Consider the following 14,562-nt stretch of genomic DNA (forward strand, 5'->3'; position numbering starts at 1 on the left):
CTTTCTTCTTCTATACCTTTGAACTCTTTAATATGACATCACAAACAAATTTTCTTATCATCAATTTCATCAGACAAAATTTATTACAGAAATCCCCCCCAAATACATTTTTATACATTTACAATGTCGATTTTTTTTTTTTTGCTCTGCAGTTTAGATTGTATTAAGCATTTATTCCAAAATAAACCCTTTAAGACAACATCAGTTCTGCCAATTTAATTGTTTACTGTGGGTGTGCATCTCTCCAATAAAAGACAGTGTCAGTTTGATACCTGTCTCGATACATGGGGTGTGATACGACTCAAGGATGGTTCGATTTTATTCAAAATGGAATGATTCGGTTGGATTCAGTAGGATTACAATTTGATATAGTACGTCTGCAGTTAAAAAGGGTATGATGCAATGAGCTTATTGTCATTATACAGTACATGAATGTGGCATATCCTCTACATTTTTTCAATAACAGACAATACGTAACTTGGTATACTTTAAACCGCAACAATTCCATTTGATTGTTTTAGGGAACAATTCTGAAATTCCTCAATATTGAGGGGTGGGGGGGAATCATGGAATCATGAAAAACAACAAAGGATGACTTTCAGCACACCACTAGTACTTTGTTGCATCACCTCTGGCTCCAGATGCATGGACTTAATGGGTGATACAGTACTCTTCATCATTCTCGCTCCAACTTTCTCTGGTTGCTTTTGCCAGATCAGCTTTCTGTTTTCAAGAAAAAAATCTTGAAGTTTTCTGTCTTGGTGCTTGACTTAACAACCTGTTTGTGCTTGGTCCATATTTTAGCCAGGTTTCATGTCAGTCCACTTGGTGCAAACAGCTCTCCAAGTTGTGATTGCTCCTGTCTAATCTGATGCAGGTGTTAGTTTGGGGATTTTTTTTTTTTTGAGGGGGGATTTATAGTGTGTTTCACTGAATTATATCACCCCCCACCCCCTCATATGTACCCCACGTCATCTCCTGCTTGTTTTAAAAATGTAACTGTTGCTGGCTACCACATTTCTCTTCATTTCGTTTAGTGTTTCTTTAAGGAAGAAAGTTGCCATTTACAATTTATGTGTTACGTCTGTAACATGAATGAAGATCCCCTGAGACTGGAGAATCTTTGCCAGGGGTTGTATAAAACTTGAGTTCCCACGTTTGTAGTTACACGGATCATTGTTCGAGATGCAACAAGAAGTGACGCTTTACGCATTCAAAATAAAAGCTAAATTATAACGTTCGTTTGAGTGAGCTTTAACTCCTCTCTATTTTAATGTTAAATGCTATTGCAGTAATATTTTCAAAGGTTTTTATTATAGTTTTTACTCATAATATAGGCCAACGAAGCATTGTTTATTTTATTCTTTTATTTTGAAAGCAGTAAAACTATATTGTTGTTCTTCCGTCGCTAACCCGTGAGCCCAAGGAGGAAGCTGCAACGTTTGACAGCTTGCTAAGAAGGTAAGGCGACGCACAAATAAATGTGGTTAAGTCAGTCGGGTGCAAATGGAAAATATATGTACGATCATGTGTCCTATGATTACCTGTTCGTTGCATTGCCCCTGGAGGTGTTAAAAGCCGACTGTCGTGCACTAGCTAATTGGCTAAGCTACAAGAGAGCTGTCAATGGACATGTATAACGTTGTGTCCGCTTGCATGTAATACTCATGCGTACTTTAAATATCTAATCGCTAACTAAAATGTGCATCACTATCCAATAATTGAACATTATCAAGAGATAATTACCATTAATTAACTAAGATTAAATTGAGGTTGCTTATTTTGCTGCATGAAAAATATTATTCTTTCATTAGATAATAAAATTTTTTAATTTCTTTAGGTTCATGTTAAATATCGCAATAATATCTATATCGTTATATTCAGCAAGTATATTGCATGTTTTTCCAATATTGTGCAGCCCGAATTAAAACAAAAAATACTATAAGGGGAAAGTCATATTTTCTATATACTTCTTCTGCCCCAAGGAACCACATGGGAAAATGAGTGTCCCCGACTACCTGCAATGTGCCGAAGACCACCAGTCGGTTCTGGTGGTGGTCCAGCCTGTGGGCATCGTGCCCGAGGACCAGTTCTTCAAGATCTACAAGCGCATCGCCAGCGTGAGTCAAGTGAGCATCCGGGACTCCCAGCGGCTCCTCTACATCCGCTACCGCCACCACTACTTGTCCGAAAACAACGAGTGGGGCGACTTCCAGACGCACCGCAAGGTGGTGGGCCTGGTGGCCGTCACCACCTGCGGCTCCTCCAAAAACTGGCCTCTGACGGCCGAGCACTTCCACGCCAAGAAGGAAGTGTACGGCTCCACGCTGTACGACTCGCGGTTGCTGGTGTTCGGGCTGCAGGGGGAGATCGCCGAGCAGCAGAGGACGGACGTGGCCTTCTACCCCAGCTTTGAGGATTGCTCCGATGTGGAGAAGAGGGTGGAGGACTTTGTAGAATCCATATTTATTGTCCTGGAATCCAAACGCTTGGACCGTGCCACCGACAAGTCGGGTGATAAGATCCCTCTGCTCTGTGTGCCCTTTGAGAAGAAGGACTTTGTAGGTTTGGACACTGACAGCAGGTGAGTGGAATTTTGTAGGAGTGTCCAAACATAACCCTAGGACCATTGTCATATATACTAAAATTAACAGTTGCCATGGGTGTTGCTGTATATTACGAAAATCTTGGAATAATTGACATTAGGGCTGCACAATATATAAAAAAAAATATCAATATCGCGATATTGGCCTATGCCGTATGCATATCGCAAGGACATGCAATAAGTTTGATGTTGAATTTTATGCTTTTATCTGATTTTGACCACTGTCAGGTTTACCTGTTTGACATTTATTAAACATGACAAAAAAGGAGAGAAGACACTCAGTTCAAAGCTCATGAAGAGAGAGGAGAGGAACTGACTGATACAATTCACTACTGCACTCTGGAAAAAAAATCCCCTCCTCACCCTATCTTTTTATTTGGTTTCCACGCCCCGAGTTCCATGGGTGTTCCAACCCTAATAATGCAAATGCAAAACATAGTTGGAACGCAGTGTACTTAACGAAAATGTGCACTGCCATCCAATAGTTGAACATTATCCAATATCGTGCAGCCCTGATTGACATCCACTCTAAAAGAGGTTTGCAATTTCCCATTAATGCTTAAAGATCATTTTGCAGTAGGGCTGGGCAATATGGCCACAAAAATAAAATCTTTTTTGACATTTTTTTTCCCCCCCAGTCATTCTGGACGATTATGATTTTAATCGATCTAATAAACCCAACAAGTATTTATTTAAAGAAAGTTTTATGAATTTGTCTAATTTTAAAATAATCGGTTTCTGAAATGATGAACTCAACATATTAATTTGATTCATATCCCAACCCTATTTTGTAGTTCAGTTATTCAAAACAAACCACCTTCCCATGAGGCCCATCAATATCAATACCAGTGCAAATCCCACATCAGCACAGACAGACATCTTGAAATGGAAATGATCATAAAACATCAACACAATGCGTCCATGTACGCAATCGTAAGCCGATGATACATGTAACGATTTGCATCCAGTTACTTAATTATTCAAAACAAACAAGAGGCTCAGCAATCGTATTAGCTAGCATATTAGCCGAAATGACACACTGCCACAAACTGATGCGCCATCACACATGGGCAAAGACTCACATTAAAAGTCATTTCACTCTCCTTTTGACATTTACACACAATAATAAAATGTTAGGCAAATACTGGAACAGAAAAGTAGACTAGGCGCAACGTTTAGTTTCACTTTTTGCACGAGGCGCATTCAAGGAACACCAACAAAACAGGACATCTCAAACGAAAATGAACAAAACGTTTGTTGAATGAATTCAAAGTTCACATCCTTTAATTTTTAATGTATGCAGCCCTTGGAAGAAAATGTTCAAATGTTTTATTTGTCCTTCATTTTCATTTCTGTTTGTTCACCTTGCTTTATTTTTTGTTCTGCCCTTTTTTTTCTTTCATACTGTCCTGTGAGTTTATTGTTGGGTGCAAAAAGGTGAGACATCAGACTCTCCGAGTGTATCTTGTGTCAATCCCAAAATCATATGTAAAACACAAATACGGAACTATATAAGTTTCAATTACAGTGTTCCCCTGAGCCCTGCTGTGAATAGTGAAATTCTATGAGTAATTGACCCTCTCAACCCCCCAAAAGTTTCTAATTGCCTATAGATGGCAGCAAAGAGCTACAAGAAGCTCTTGGTTGCTCTCCTTTGACTGTATCTCACCCCCCCCCCACCCCACCCAGTACATCATCTCCTCTCCTGGTATCCGGCTGAAATCCAACTGTAGCAAAAAAAAAAAAAAAAAATGTTTGTGATCGGCTGTCCTAGTTGATGCCCGTTTAAAATCCATTTCCCTTCAGGCATTATAAGAAGCGCTGCCAGGGACGCATGAGGAAACACGTCGGCGACTTGTGTCTCCAAGCGGGCATGCTGCAGGACGCCCTGGTTCACTACCACATGGCCGTGGAGTTGCTCAGGGGCGTTAATGACTTCCTGTGGTTGGGGGGTGAGTCTGTCACACGGAAACGACTCCGCTCAGTACACACCTAGAAATGAAAAGTACAATCAGTGTGGGATGAGCACTACAAAATTAAAACGAGTAGCTAATTGGTAGCACAAGGACTGTAAGATGCATAATAGTCTGATATGAAATAATGGTGGACATGGGAATCCACAGTTGCATCGACCTTTGTTTGACTTGCGAGGATAATTTACACAGCTTTAAAAGGCTGTATATTAGTCGTATATTGGGTAATGGTGGCTGTGAGAATTCACAGTTGCAGAAATGTTTATTTCACAAAGATAATTTACACAGCTTTAAAAAATTTGTCTTATATTGGATAATGGCGGTTATGGGAATGAACAGTTTGACTACGATGCAACACAGGATGTTGAAATTGTGCAAACACTGGAATGCTCTCCTTTAGCGAAAGTAATGACTTGAGAAATAAAGTAAGACAAAAGCTACGCTCGAAAACCAGAAATGAATCGGCTATGACTCATGATAGCCTTGACAAGGAGATCGTAAGGTGAAAAGTGTATTAAATATTTATCATGTCAACAATATTATTTGCATTTGTTGTGCTACTTTGCACCATGGAGTACTAAGTTTGAGGTCTACACAATAAGAGGTCTCAAAATTGCGCTTAAAAATAAATAAATAAATACATAAATAAATAAATAAATTTAGCTTTACAGATGTACGGAAGCGTATTGCATTCACTTAAAAAAAAAAAAAAAATCTTCGGTTTTCCTGACTCATTTTTTTGGGAGCTTTTTTTTTTTTTTTTTTTTTTTTTATAAAAACAGAAAACAAAAAAATATTCAGAAAAGGGGGGGGGGGTTGAATACGTAATATGAAAAACAGGGAAAAACATTATTTAAAAAACAAACAAAAAAACCCCCCAAAAAACAAAAAAAATATTCCAACAAACAGAAAAAAATAAAAAATAAATCAGAAAAACAGAGCACCGACTTCTGTTTTTCGGAGTAGTTATCCCCGTGATTTTCTGAGGGTTTTTTTTCTGTTTTTTTTCAGAATTTATTTATTTATTTATTTTTTTTTAATCACAGAAAAAAATATTCAGCAAAACAGAAACATTTAAAAAATTACTAAAAAAAAAACAAAAACAGTCAAAAATTAGTCAGAAAAACAGATTTTTTTTTCTTCAAGTGAATGTGATACTCTTCCGTACAAATGTTATTTATTTATTTATTTATTTTTTTATTTGATTAATTTCTAATCTTTCATGACAAAAAAAAGTATAATTTTTTGCATAAAAAATGCAAAATTCGAATAAAAAGAAAACAAAATACTAGGGGTGTCACGATTCGCCAACTCCACGATTCGATTTAAATTTCGATTTTGGGGTCACGATTCGATTTTTTTTTCGATTTTTTTTTTTTTTTTTTTTTTTTTTTTTTTTCCGCCCCCCCACTTTATAACACAGAGGCATATGCTTCTGTAGGCTAAGGCTAGTCTATGATCATTGGTTCTATTCATTGTACAGTAAATCTTATTTCAAAAGATCGGCTACATATAGGTGATGCAATTTCCATATTATTTTTGTGTAAATTTATGTAATATATGATAATTGACATTAGGCAGGAATGATCAAATTCAAAGAATTTATTTACAATATAAAGTTAACCGTCTTGTTCTTACTGAAGTGTAAAATAAAAAATAAAAAAACAAAAACAAAAAGTCACAGTGGGTGCCTGCCATCTATTGACTGTTTTTGGTTACAACAGTGTGCTGTGCGTTCCTCTTAAAATAATGTGCAATGTGCAACAACAACAAAAAATATATTGTATCCAAAGTCATGGAACAACTGACTGGGGGGGGGGCATCGAATCGTGTGTCCTCTCTTCTATTTCGATGCTCGAAATCGTGACGTAATTTCGATCGATTTCGATAAAAAATCGAAATCGTGACACCCTTACAAAATACAATACTTTGACTCTTTTAACAGGAAATATTTGCACATATAATTAAGTATAATATAATTAAGAGTTCGCTTTTGATTTTTTGCGATTTGATTCCATTCACTTCAGTCTGATATTGATTATTAATTGTGAAACATCATTTCTTCTTAAATATCAAGGAAATTATAAAACTCCACAAACATTAAATTCTAAATAAAATTTTGCAGAGGCTGTAACTTTTTTTTTTTTTTTTTTTTTTTAAATTCAATAATTGGAAATGTAAATTAAAAACCTTCTGAATTATGATCCTAAAGTGCAATGTCAGGTCTTTCAAAAAAAATGTAAGAAAATACTTATTTTTATAATACTAATTTTTTCAAGAAATTGCAAGAAAACTGTAAGATACAAAAAAATATGAAGAGATATTAAAATAATCGATTCATGGATTTTTATAGGATGACAAACTGTAGGCCTTACTGAACCATTAAAAAAAAAAAAAAAAAAAACTTGAAAAAAGACTGCATCTCTCACGTAGCCTCTTTAGCGTTCGTGCATAATTAGACTAATAGACAAATAATTGTATACACTGCCCACTTCAGTATTGACGGACAGGTTGATTGTACCATCTCCCACCCAGTGGAAAAGCATTTAATTGTTCAGCCTTTCACTGTATGTCATCATTACATTTTCAGAAAGGTGCAACTTCCAAAACATTATTCTTGGTTGTGCAATCGCATGCTTGACAGATGGGCAGGCGCTCCTGAGGCCTAGTTTGTATACAAGAAAAAAAGAAAAATCCAATTCTCCATGATATGTCCAAATAATTGTTTTTATTGTTGCTGTCCAGCCGCGTTGGAGGGTCTGTGTTCGGCATCTGTCATATTCCACTACCCGGGAGGCACGGCGGGGAGGACGCTCATGCACAAGGCAAATATCACGCAGCCAGTTGATGCCGGGAAACGCCACAGACCAGGTGAGACGATACACTGCTGTCTGATTTAGATGGCATTCGATAAAAAGTTGATTTTATGTTCAGTTTTCTTTCGGTGAAATGGCTTTCGAAATACGGTTATTTCTGTACGTTAGGACCAAATTGTTGTTGTTTTTTTTTAATGTGATATAAATCCACTCCATCTGTTGCGTGCCGTTTATTAACATGCTGTTAACATGGTGTTTCTTTCGATAAACATCAACCATGTCGCCTTTGTGAAGTCTATTCTCATGCTACACTCTTCAGTGAGCTCATCATAAAGGTTCTTTATTCGCTTTTAATAATTAGGACTCAGTCAGAAAGGTCAGTTTTTATCGACCTCAATCACAGCACATCAGATTTTTGGCAGGAAGACTTTCTGGCACGGCCGCGACGAGCCCTGCCAACATCACAATCGCTTCAATCTTTTTTTTTTTTGCCCTCCCTTGCCTCCCATCTGATGCTTTTAGATCATGTTTGCGTCCCTGCGTGTACTCCCTGCCACATAATTGGCTGATTAGATACGAGTGCATGTCCATAGGAGCACGAGCGTGATTTCTGGCTGTTTGCAGCATGTCCATTCTCTGATTCAAGAGACTGATAACGAGTTTTCTACAAAGATGGAGATTTGACACGCCACGTCCTATTTTTTTATAGACCTGTCTTTAACCAATTTGACCAGGTAATTTGTGTTTAAAGGGATTTTTGGGGGGCGGGCAAGGTTTTCACTTTCGTAATCTGGACCACCAAAACAGTTTCATCATGTAATTAACTCTTTGAGCGCCAAAAACGTTTCATAACGATTAGTAAAATCACAATGTATGCCGCCATAAACGTTAAATGATGTCAAGTTGTCAACTATGTTTTTTGTTGTTGTTTTTTTTTATCAATGGGCAGTTCACCGTCTAAGTGCAGTACGTGCTGCCTGGTCAATGAGTTGTGGAATCAAAAACACTCACTATCTATGGCCAGAAGATGGCAGCATTGTATCTCTTTTAAATGGGTGCATTGCGTATGAAATTACAATGAAACATGATGAAATCTGATGAAATTGTATGTTTTCAAGGATAATGTATATGATCAAAGCCTTTTATTAATATTAATCAGAATACCGTGTCTCAAAGGCTGCATAAAAAGTTTTCAAAACACTCGAGTTGCTCATTCTTTTTATTCCTTTACCTTTTCACTTCGAGGTGGCTCTCAAAAAGTGAAACGGTGAGCCTCACCTCTGAGACCCTAACGCGGCCTGATCTCATTTTGCCTTTGAAGTGTGGCTAATGTTAGCTTAGCAATATTTTCCTTCTTTTTTTCCCCCCTCCCCTCAAGCTACTCCAAGTCCTCTCTCTCTTCTTCATGCTTTGATAACCACTTGTTCATACTCAAGCACCTTTGGGAGCAGTATGTACATTTTTGCAAGAATATGTAACTCACCACAGGTGTTGAAAAAGGTTAAAAATGGAATCCATAACAGAGCAGTGCAAAGCCATTGAGTGGTGTGTCGGGGACTAACGCCGCTAACATTGCTCTTTGTGTCAACCTGCATTCTCTCTCTCTGTAGGGGCTCAGGAGGTTCTCATTGACCCAGGTATGGCTTCTAACTCAACGTAACCTCTACTAGTTTGCACCCCTTGCGCCTTACTGCATGTTTGTTTTCAACCTTCATCCCAAATATTTAGCACCCTACTTCCTCAAATTTGTCTTATTTGTTTGATTATTGTCATTGCTGTCCCAAATGTGTTCACCATTTGTTTTCTCATGCTATTCTTAAAATGTCTTTCTTATTCTTGTGAGTTTAAGTTGCTTGCCATTATTAGAATACAATTTGCCGCAAATTACACTTAACTCATTGGCTCCCAGCCATTTTCACAGAAGCAATCCCCTTTTACTGGATTTTGACTGATTCTGCAATGCCCACAGTATATTGCTATAAAAACATGGAACCAAATAAAAAAAAAAAAAGATTAGTCTCTTCTTTCATCAGAAAAAAGTATGTTTCTATCTGTTTCCGTTTTGCAGCAATTAGCATTAGAATATAGTTTAATCAATTTTTACAACTCTATTTAGAATTGTGAGTAATTGAGCTTTTTTTCAACATGGCCCTGGTTGAGCTCCTTTGCTCTGCTGCCACCTTCTGGCAGTTTGTGTAATAACTACGATACCTGCAATCGTTCTTTGCAGTTGAGAGGCTGCATCAAAGCCTTCTGTATGCTCTAGCATAAAAACAAAACAAAACAATAAAACGCATAAATCCGTCTTTGGGACACTTAAAAAAAACAAAAATGTATTTCTAAGTTATTGGGAGCAAATGAGTTAATTGAGTATGGTGGATCCATGCCACTTACCTGTGCATCCAACATGGCTGCTTTGCTTAGCTTTTGGCTTTGACATAAAGCTTCTCTGTAGTTTGTGACTCGAAAGAGTCCGAACTTCACCCAGCCTAGATTCCAAGTCATGGGTGAAGAAACTGTGTATGGGGCATCTTATTTAAATTATTTTAGTTGTGGTTACGTCAGAGTGGCTTGCTCACAAACGCATTTTTGGAGATAATTTCATATGCAACCTTGATCTCAACTATCTGTCTGAAAAATGCAAAATCTTCCATTTGTATGAAAAAACATAAAGTGCAAGTTTAACCCGCTCCGGAAAGCAAGCATCCTGATCACAAATGAGATACGCCGCGCACATTCTGCACAGCTGGTCCGAGTGTTTTTGTTTGCATTTGTGGATTATTCACGCGCCGAGCAGCGGAGTCAAGTCCCTTCTGCTGACTTCCTTTTCCCGTTTCATCAGTCTGGCAGCAGAGTGTGCCGTGCCGCCTCCCGTCCAACACTAATCAGTTCCTCTTCCTATTTTTCTGAGTGCAGGCGCCCTCACGGCCAACGGCATCAGCGCCGATACCAGCGCCGAGATCGGACGGGCCAAGAACTGCCTGAGCCCGGAGGATATTATCGAGAAGTACAAAGAGGCAATCTCCTACTATGGGAAGGTAGTTCAAAAATCTTAAATGGTCATTTTTGAATGAATTCAAGTGTCAAGTCGGACTTGTAATACGCATCCAAAGCACCAGGGGGCAGTAATAGCTCTGGGACTGAGTTTGAGGGCAACATTTTCAATTTTTGCTGCTGTGTATTACTCACTTGAACATTGGGGGGAAACAAGTAGCGGAGCAGGTTTAGTCTTTGGGAATCAAACTATGAGTCAGCGGTTGCTGTACTTCCAAGATGTATTGAAACGTAATATGCACGAGTGACACGTCCATCCCTCAGAGCTTACTGAGAGCTGAATAGGCTCATTACCTGTTGAGGGCCCAGAGCTTTATCTTCATTATTATAATTGGCTTTTTTTTTTTTTTTTTTTTTTTTTTTTTTGCACATGCCCCCCCCCCCCAACCTGTAGCTGGTTCTCTCACAATGAAATTACACAGCTATTCAGTTATTAATTGAATTTTAATAAGCAGTCAATGAGTGTGGAAGTGGAGGGAAATTAATGGATGTTAAGATAAATCAAATTTGTAGTCTGAGTGGAAACAGCAGGAGCTCAAAGAAATTGGGGGGGGAATCAGATTTGAGTATATGTTATTGGCATGTGAGAGCAGGTGTCAAAAGTAACTTTATATTTTATCAACCTCCTCCACTTTTAGTATAAGAATGCGGGCGTGATTGAGCTAGAGGCCTGCGTGAAGGCAGTGCGAGTGCTGGCCATTCAGAAGAGGGCCAGAGAGGCTTCAGAGTTCCTGCAGAATGCCGTTTACATCAACCTGGGACAGGTACGCCATCTTTGTTGGACTGAAAGCTTTTCCTATTCAACTGGATCATTCGTGATCTTGTAGAATAATTTAGAAGTGATTTCCATTGCCTATATTGATGGTTTAAAGTACCATAAACGTACCACAAACTATGAACTGCTGTTCAGATGCCTTTGATGGCTTGTTTAGTCCTATTTTGGCAAAACCATCACACAAAAGCGCCGCCATCTTGTCAATCCTCTCTCCCGTTGACCATCAATGGCGCCTCCTCAGCTGTCCGAGGAGGAGAAGATCCAACGCTACAGCATCCTGTCGGAGCTGTACGAACTGATCGGATTTCGCCGCAAGTCGGCGTTTTTCAAGCGCGTGGCCGCCATGCAGTGCGTGGCCCCCACCATCCCGGAGCCCGGCTGGAGGGCCTGCTACAAGCTGCTGCTGGAGACGCTGCCCGGATACAGCCTTTCCCTCGACCCCAAGGACTTCAGTAAAGGTACGATAGGAGGGGAAGAAAATTCAACACGTGTTATTTGATTTTAGCGGGTTGCTAGCTTGCTATTGCAGGTCCTTTGTCTGTATATTAAGTTTGAAAAATTGCAGCCAGTGAGTCAGACTTAGAACAGATTGGCTGCTTAATCACAGCCTGTTTATTGAAGATGACAAGATAGACGGGCAATGTAGATTGAATATCGTTACATCAATGACTGTTTGTTTTTTTTATACTTGACCGTAAGTATAAAAAGTAAAGAAAATATGGAACTGATTTCTTTAATATTGTCCTCGATTTTTACATTTTTTCATTTTTATCCTCCCTCCATTTTTTTTTTTAAAGAGACAGCACAACATATGTGAAGTCAAACAAAAGACAGACATGCATAGTCATTGTGCAGTTAAAAACAAGTGACGAAAAAAGGGAAATTAATGTGCGTTTACAACAGTTCCCAAAAGCATGCTGATTAATTCAAATACAGCAATTTCGGTTCTTTGTGGAAGTTATGTTCCAGACCAACCCGCTATAGGTGAAATAGAGATCATATTTTTTTTTCTTTTAGTGTCAGCCTTAAAACACAAATATCTTATAGTATAAGCCTTGAAAATAAATTATCATTTTTTTTTCAGACCGATACCTGTACTCAACTCGAGCCAAGTACTGATCTCACTAGTACTGGTGATACATAAAATTTCCCCCAAAAAACAATGATAGACAGACTCCAATTGAGCATTTTTCCTTAAAATTGTATGACATTAATGGCAATTTTCTGTTTTTCGAATTTCTTATTCCTGATCGTATAATGGCCACAAGATGGCTGCCAATAATCGGCAGCTCTCACGAGTATGATAATTAACCTGGTATCAGTATTCGCCCATCCCTAATTATGAATTTATTGTTTTATGTCCAAAATTTATTAGTTAGGTTTGTTCTTTAACTACTGCACTCCTAGCGCCTGCATCTCTCAATGCAGCTCTGCTTACCTCTTCCCATTTGTCTGACCGTTTCTTGAAAATGACTCTGTGCAGGCGGTTATGATGTCTCGTTTTATAGCCACTGTATTGTCCCAATTTGGCAAAACGGAGCACAAGCGATTCAAAAATCAATTTTCCATAACATGCCCCTCTTTGATCATTTAGTTATTGAAAATCCAGCCGGTAGTAGAAGGTACAGCTTTGCCAGACAAAGGCGCACCACATACTCGGGTTTCGCCGTCTTTCCAGGAGTGCCTCTTGAGGCTTTTCTGCATTCAAGCAAACCCTTGAAAAAAGAGGGTCGGTCGGCTTTTGTGGGTCCTCTCGGCTCGGCAGACTCTCAACCCCTCGGCTCTTCGCAGCCACTCCACAGCCTTTTGAGCGCTGGCGGCATAAAAGATGGAACACAAGGGCTCAGGGACATCCGTGTTATCTCCCATGATCGCTATTTAAGAGACACAGAAAGAGGATTGGTCTCATACAATGGCTCGCCTCGTTTGCCCTTTTTATGTGCTGAATAGCAACAAGCTGCAGGTTGAATGAGTCAGAATGTGGCCACGCAGCTTTTACTACCATAATAAAAATCATACAAATAAGCAGTATGGCTGTATTATTTTGCCATCTTTTTATAAATACGTCAAACGTAGAGCGTAATCTGTTTTTAGCAGAGATGAGGAAATTAGTTAAATGTTGCTGTTATTTTAGAACAATACAGTTTAAGAAATAGTAGAAAGTCCATTCATCCATCTTCTGCCGCTTATCCGAGGTCGGGTCGCAGGGGCAGCAGCTTTAGGAAGCAAACCCAGACTTCCCTCTCCCCAGCCACTTCAACTAGCTCCATGGGACATGCCCGGAACACCTCTCCAGGGAGGCGTCCAGGAGGCATCCGAACCAGATGCCCGAGCCACCTCAGCTGGCTCCTCTCGATGCGGTGGAGCAGCAGCTCGACTCGCAGTCCCTTCCGGATGACCAAGCTGCTCACCCCGTCTCTTAAGGGAGAGCCCGGACACCCTGCGGAGATAACTCATCTCGGCCGCTTGTATCCAGGATCTTGTTCTTTCATATGTGAGGTTTGGAACATTGATCGACTGGTAAATTGAAAGTTTTGCCTTTTGGCTCAGCTGTTTCTTCACCACAACGGACCGATGCAGAGTCTGCATCACTGCGGACGCTGCACCGGATCGCATGCCGATCTCCCGCTCCCTCCTGCCCTCATTCGTGAACAAGACCCCAAGATACTTGAACTCCTCCACTTGGGGCAGGATCACATCCTCGACCCGGAGAGGGCACGCCACACTTTTCCGACTGAGAACCGTGGTCTCGGATTTGGAGGTGCTGATCTTCATCCCAACCACTTCACGCTCGGCTGCGAACCACTTCAGTGAGAGTTGTAGATCAAGGCACAAAATCTGCAAAAAGCAGAGATGCAATGCTGAGGCCACTAAACCGGCCCCCCTCAACGCCTCTGCTTGGTGACAAAGGGCAGCCTTGGCGGAGTCCAACTCTCACTGGAATTGAATCCGACTTACTGCCGGCGATGTAGACCAAACTCTGACACCGGTCCAACAGGGACCGAACAGCCCGTATCAGTAGTAAGTGATTCTTCAAATAATTACTGAAGTAGTCATTGAACACACTACTCCAGTACAGAGTAACTGGTGAGTAAATTCTAATTTATTTATGATTGGAATATTCCATGAATGAAATGAAAGAAAAGCATCAGGACAATATAACTTCAGGGGTTCCGCTTTGTCTCTGTCACTTTTGGTACTTTCTACTTCAGAGGCGTCAATAGATTCTGTGGTTCCACTGTATCACAGTTTCTTGGATCTATTTTTCATAATATTCAACATCTGGCGTTCCACTGAGTCTCAGCTTCTGAGGTTTCATTCTATCACCTTTTTATTTGG

At 39.7% G+C, this 14,562-nt stretch overlaps 1 protein-coding gene across 4 annotated transcripts in view; it reads left to right on the forward strand.

Annotated features, from left to right (window-relative positions):
• Positions 1-694: 694 nt before the first annotated feature.
• The window catches only part of trappc9 (trafficking protein particle complex subunit 9), a 133,871-nt gene continuing 120,003 nt past the window's right edge, over positions 695-14,562 (forward strand). The window contains exons 1-9 of one of the 4 annotated variants that reach the window (XM_077507023.1): positions 695-1,461; positions 1,986-2,583; positions 4,012-4,042; positions 4,412-4,557; positions 7,324-7,449; positions 9,005-9,031; positions 10,311-10,432; positions 11,087-11,212; positions 11,465-11,681. In XM_077507023.1, the coding sequence (XP_077363149.1) occupies positions 2,001-2,583; positions 4,012-4,042; positions 4,412-4,557; positions 7,324-7,449; positions 9,005-9,031; positions 10,311-10,432; positions 11,087-11,212; positions 11,465-11,681 (1,378 nt within the window). In that variant the 5' untranslated portion in view covers positions 695-1,461; positions 1,986-2,000. Of the gene's footprint in view, positions 1,462-1,985; positions 2,585-4,011; positions 4,043-4,411; positions 4,558-7,323; positions 7,450-9,004; positions 9,032-10,310; positions 10,433-11,086; positions 11,213-11,464; positions 11,682-14,562 lie in introns of all 4 variants that reach the window. The other 3 variants (XM_077507024.1, XM_077507025.1, XM_077507026.1) reach the window with 3 other exon arrangements.

This window comes from Festucalex cinctus, chromosome 19 (assembly GCF_051991245.1).
Source record: "Festucalex cinctus isolate MCC-2025b chromosome 19, RoL_Fcin_1.0, whole genome shotgun sequence".
NCBI classification, from domain to species: domain Eukaryota; kingdom Metazoa; phylum Chordata; class Actinopteri; order Syngnathiformes; family Syngnathidae; genus Festucalex; species Festucalex cinctus.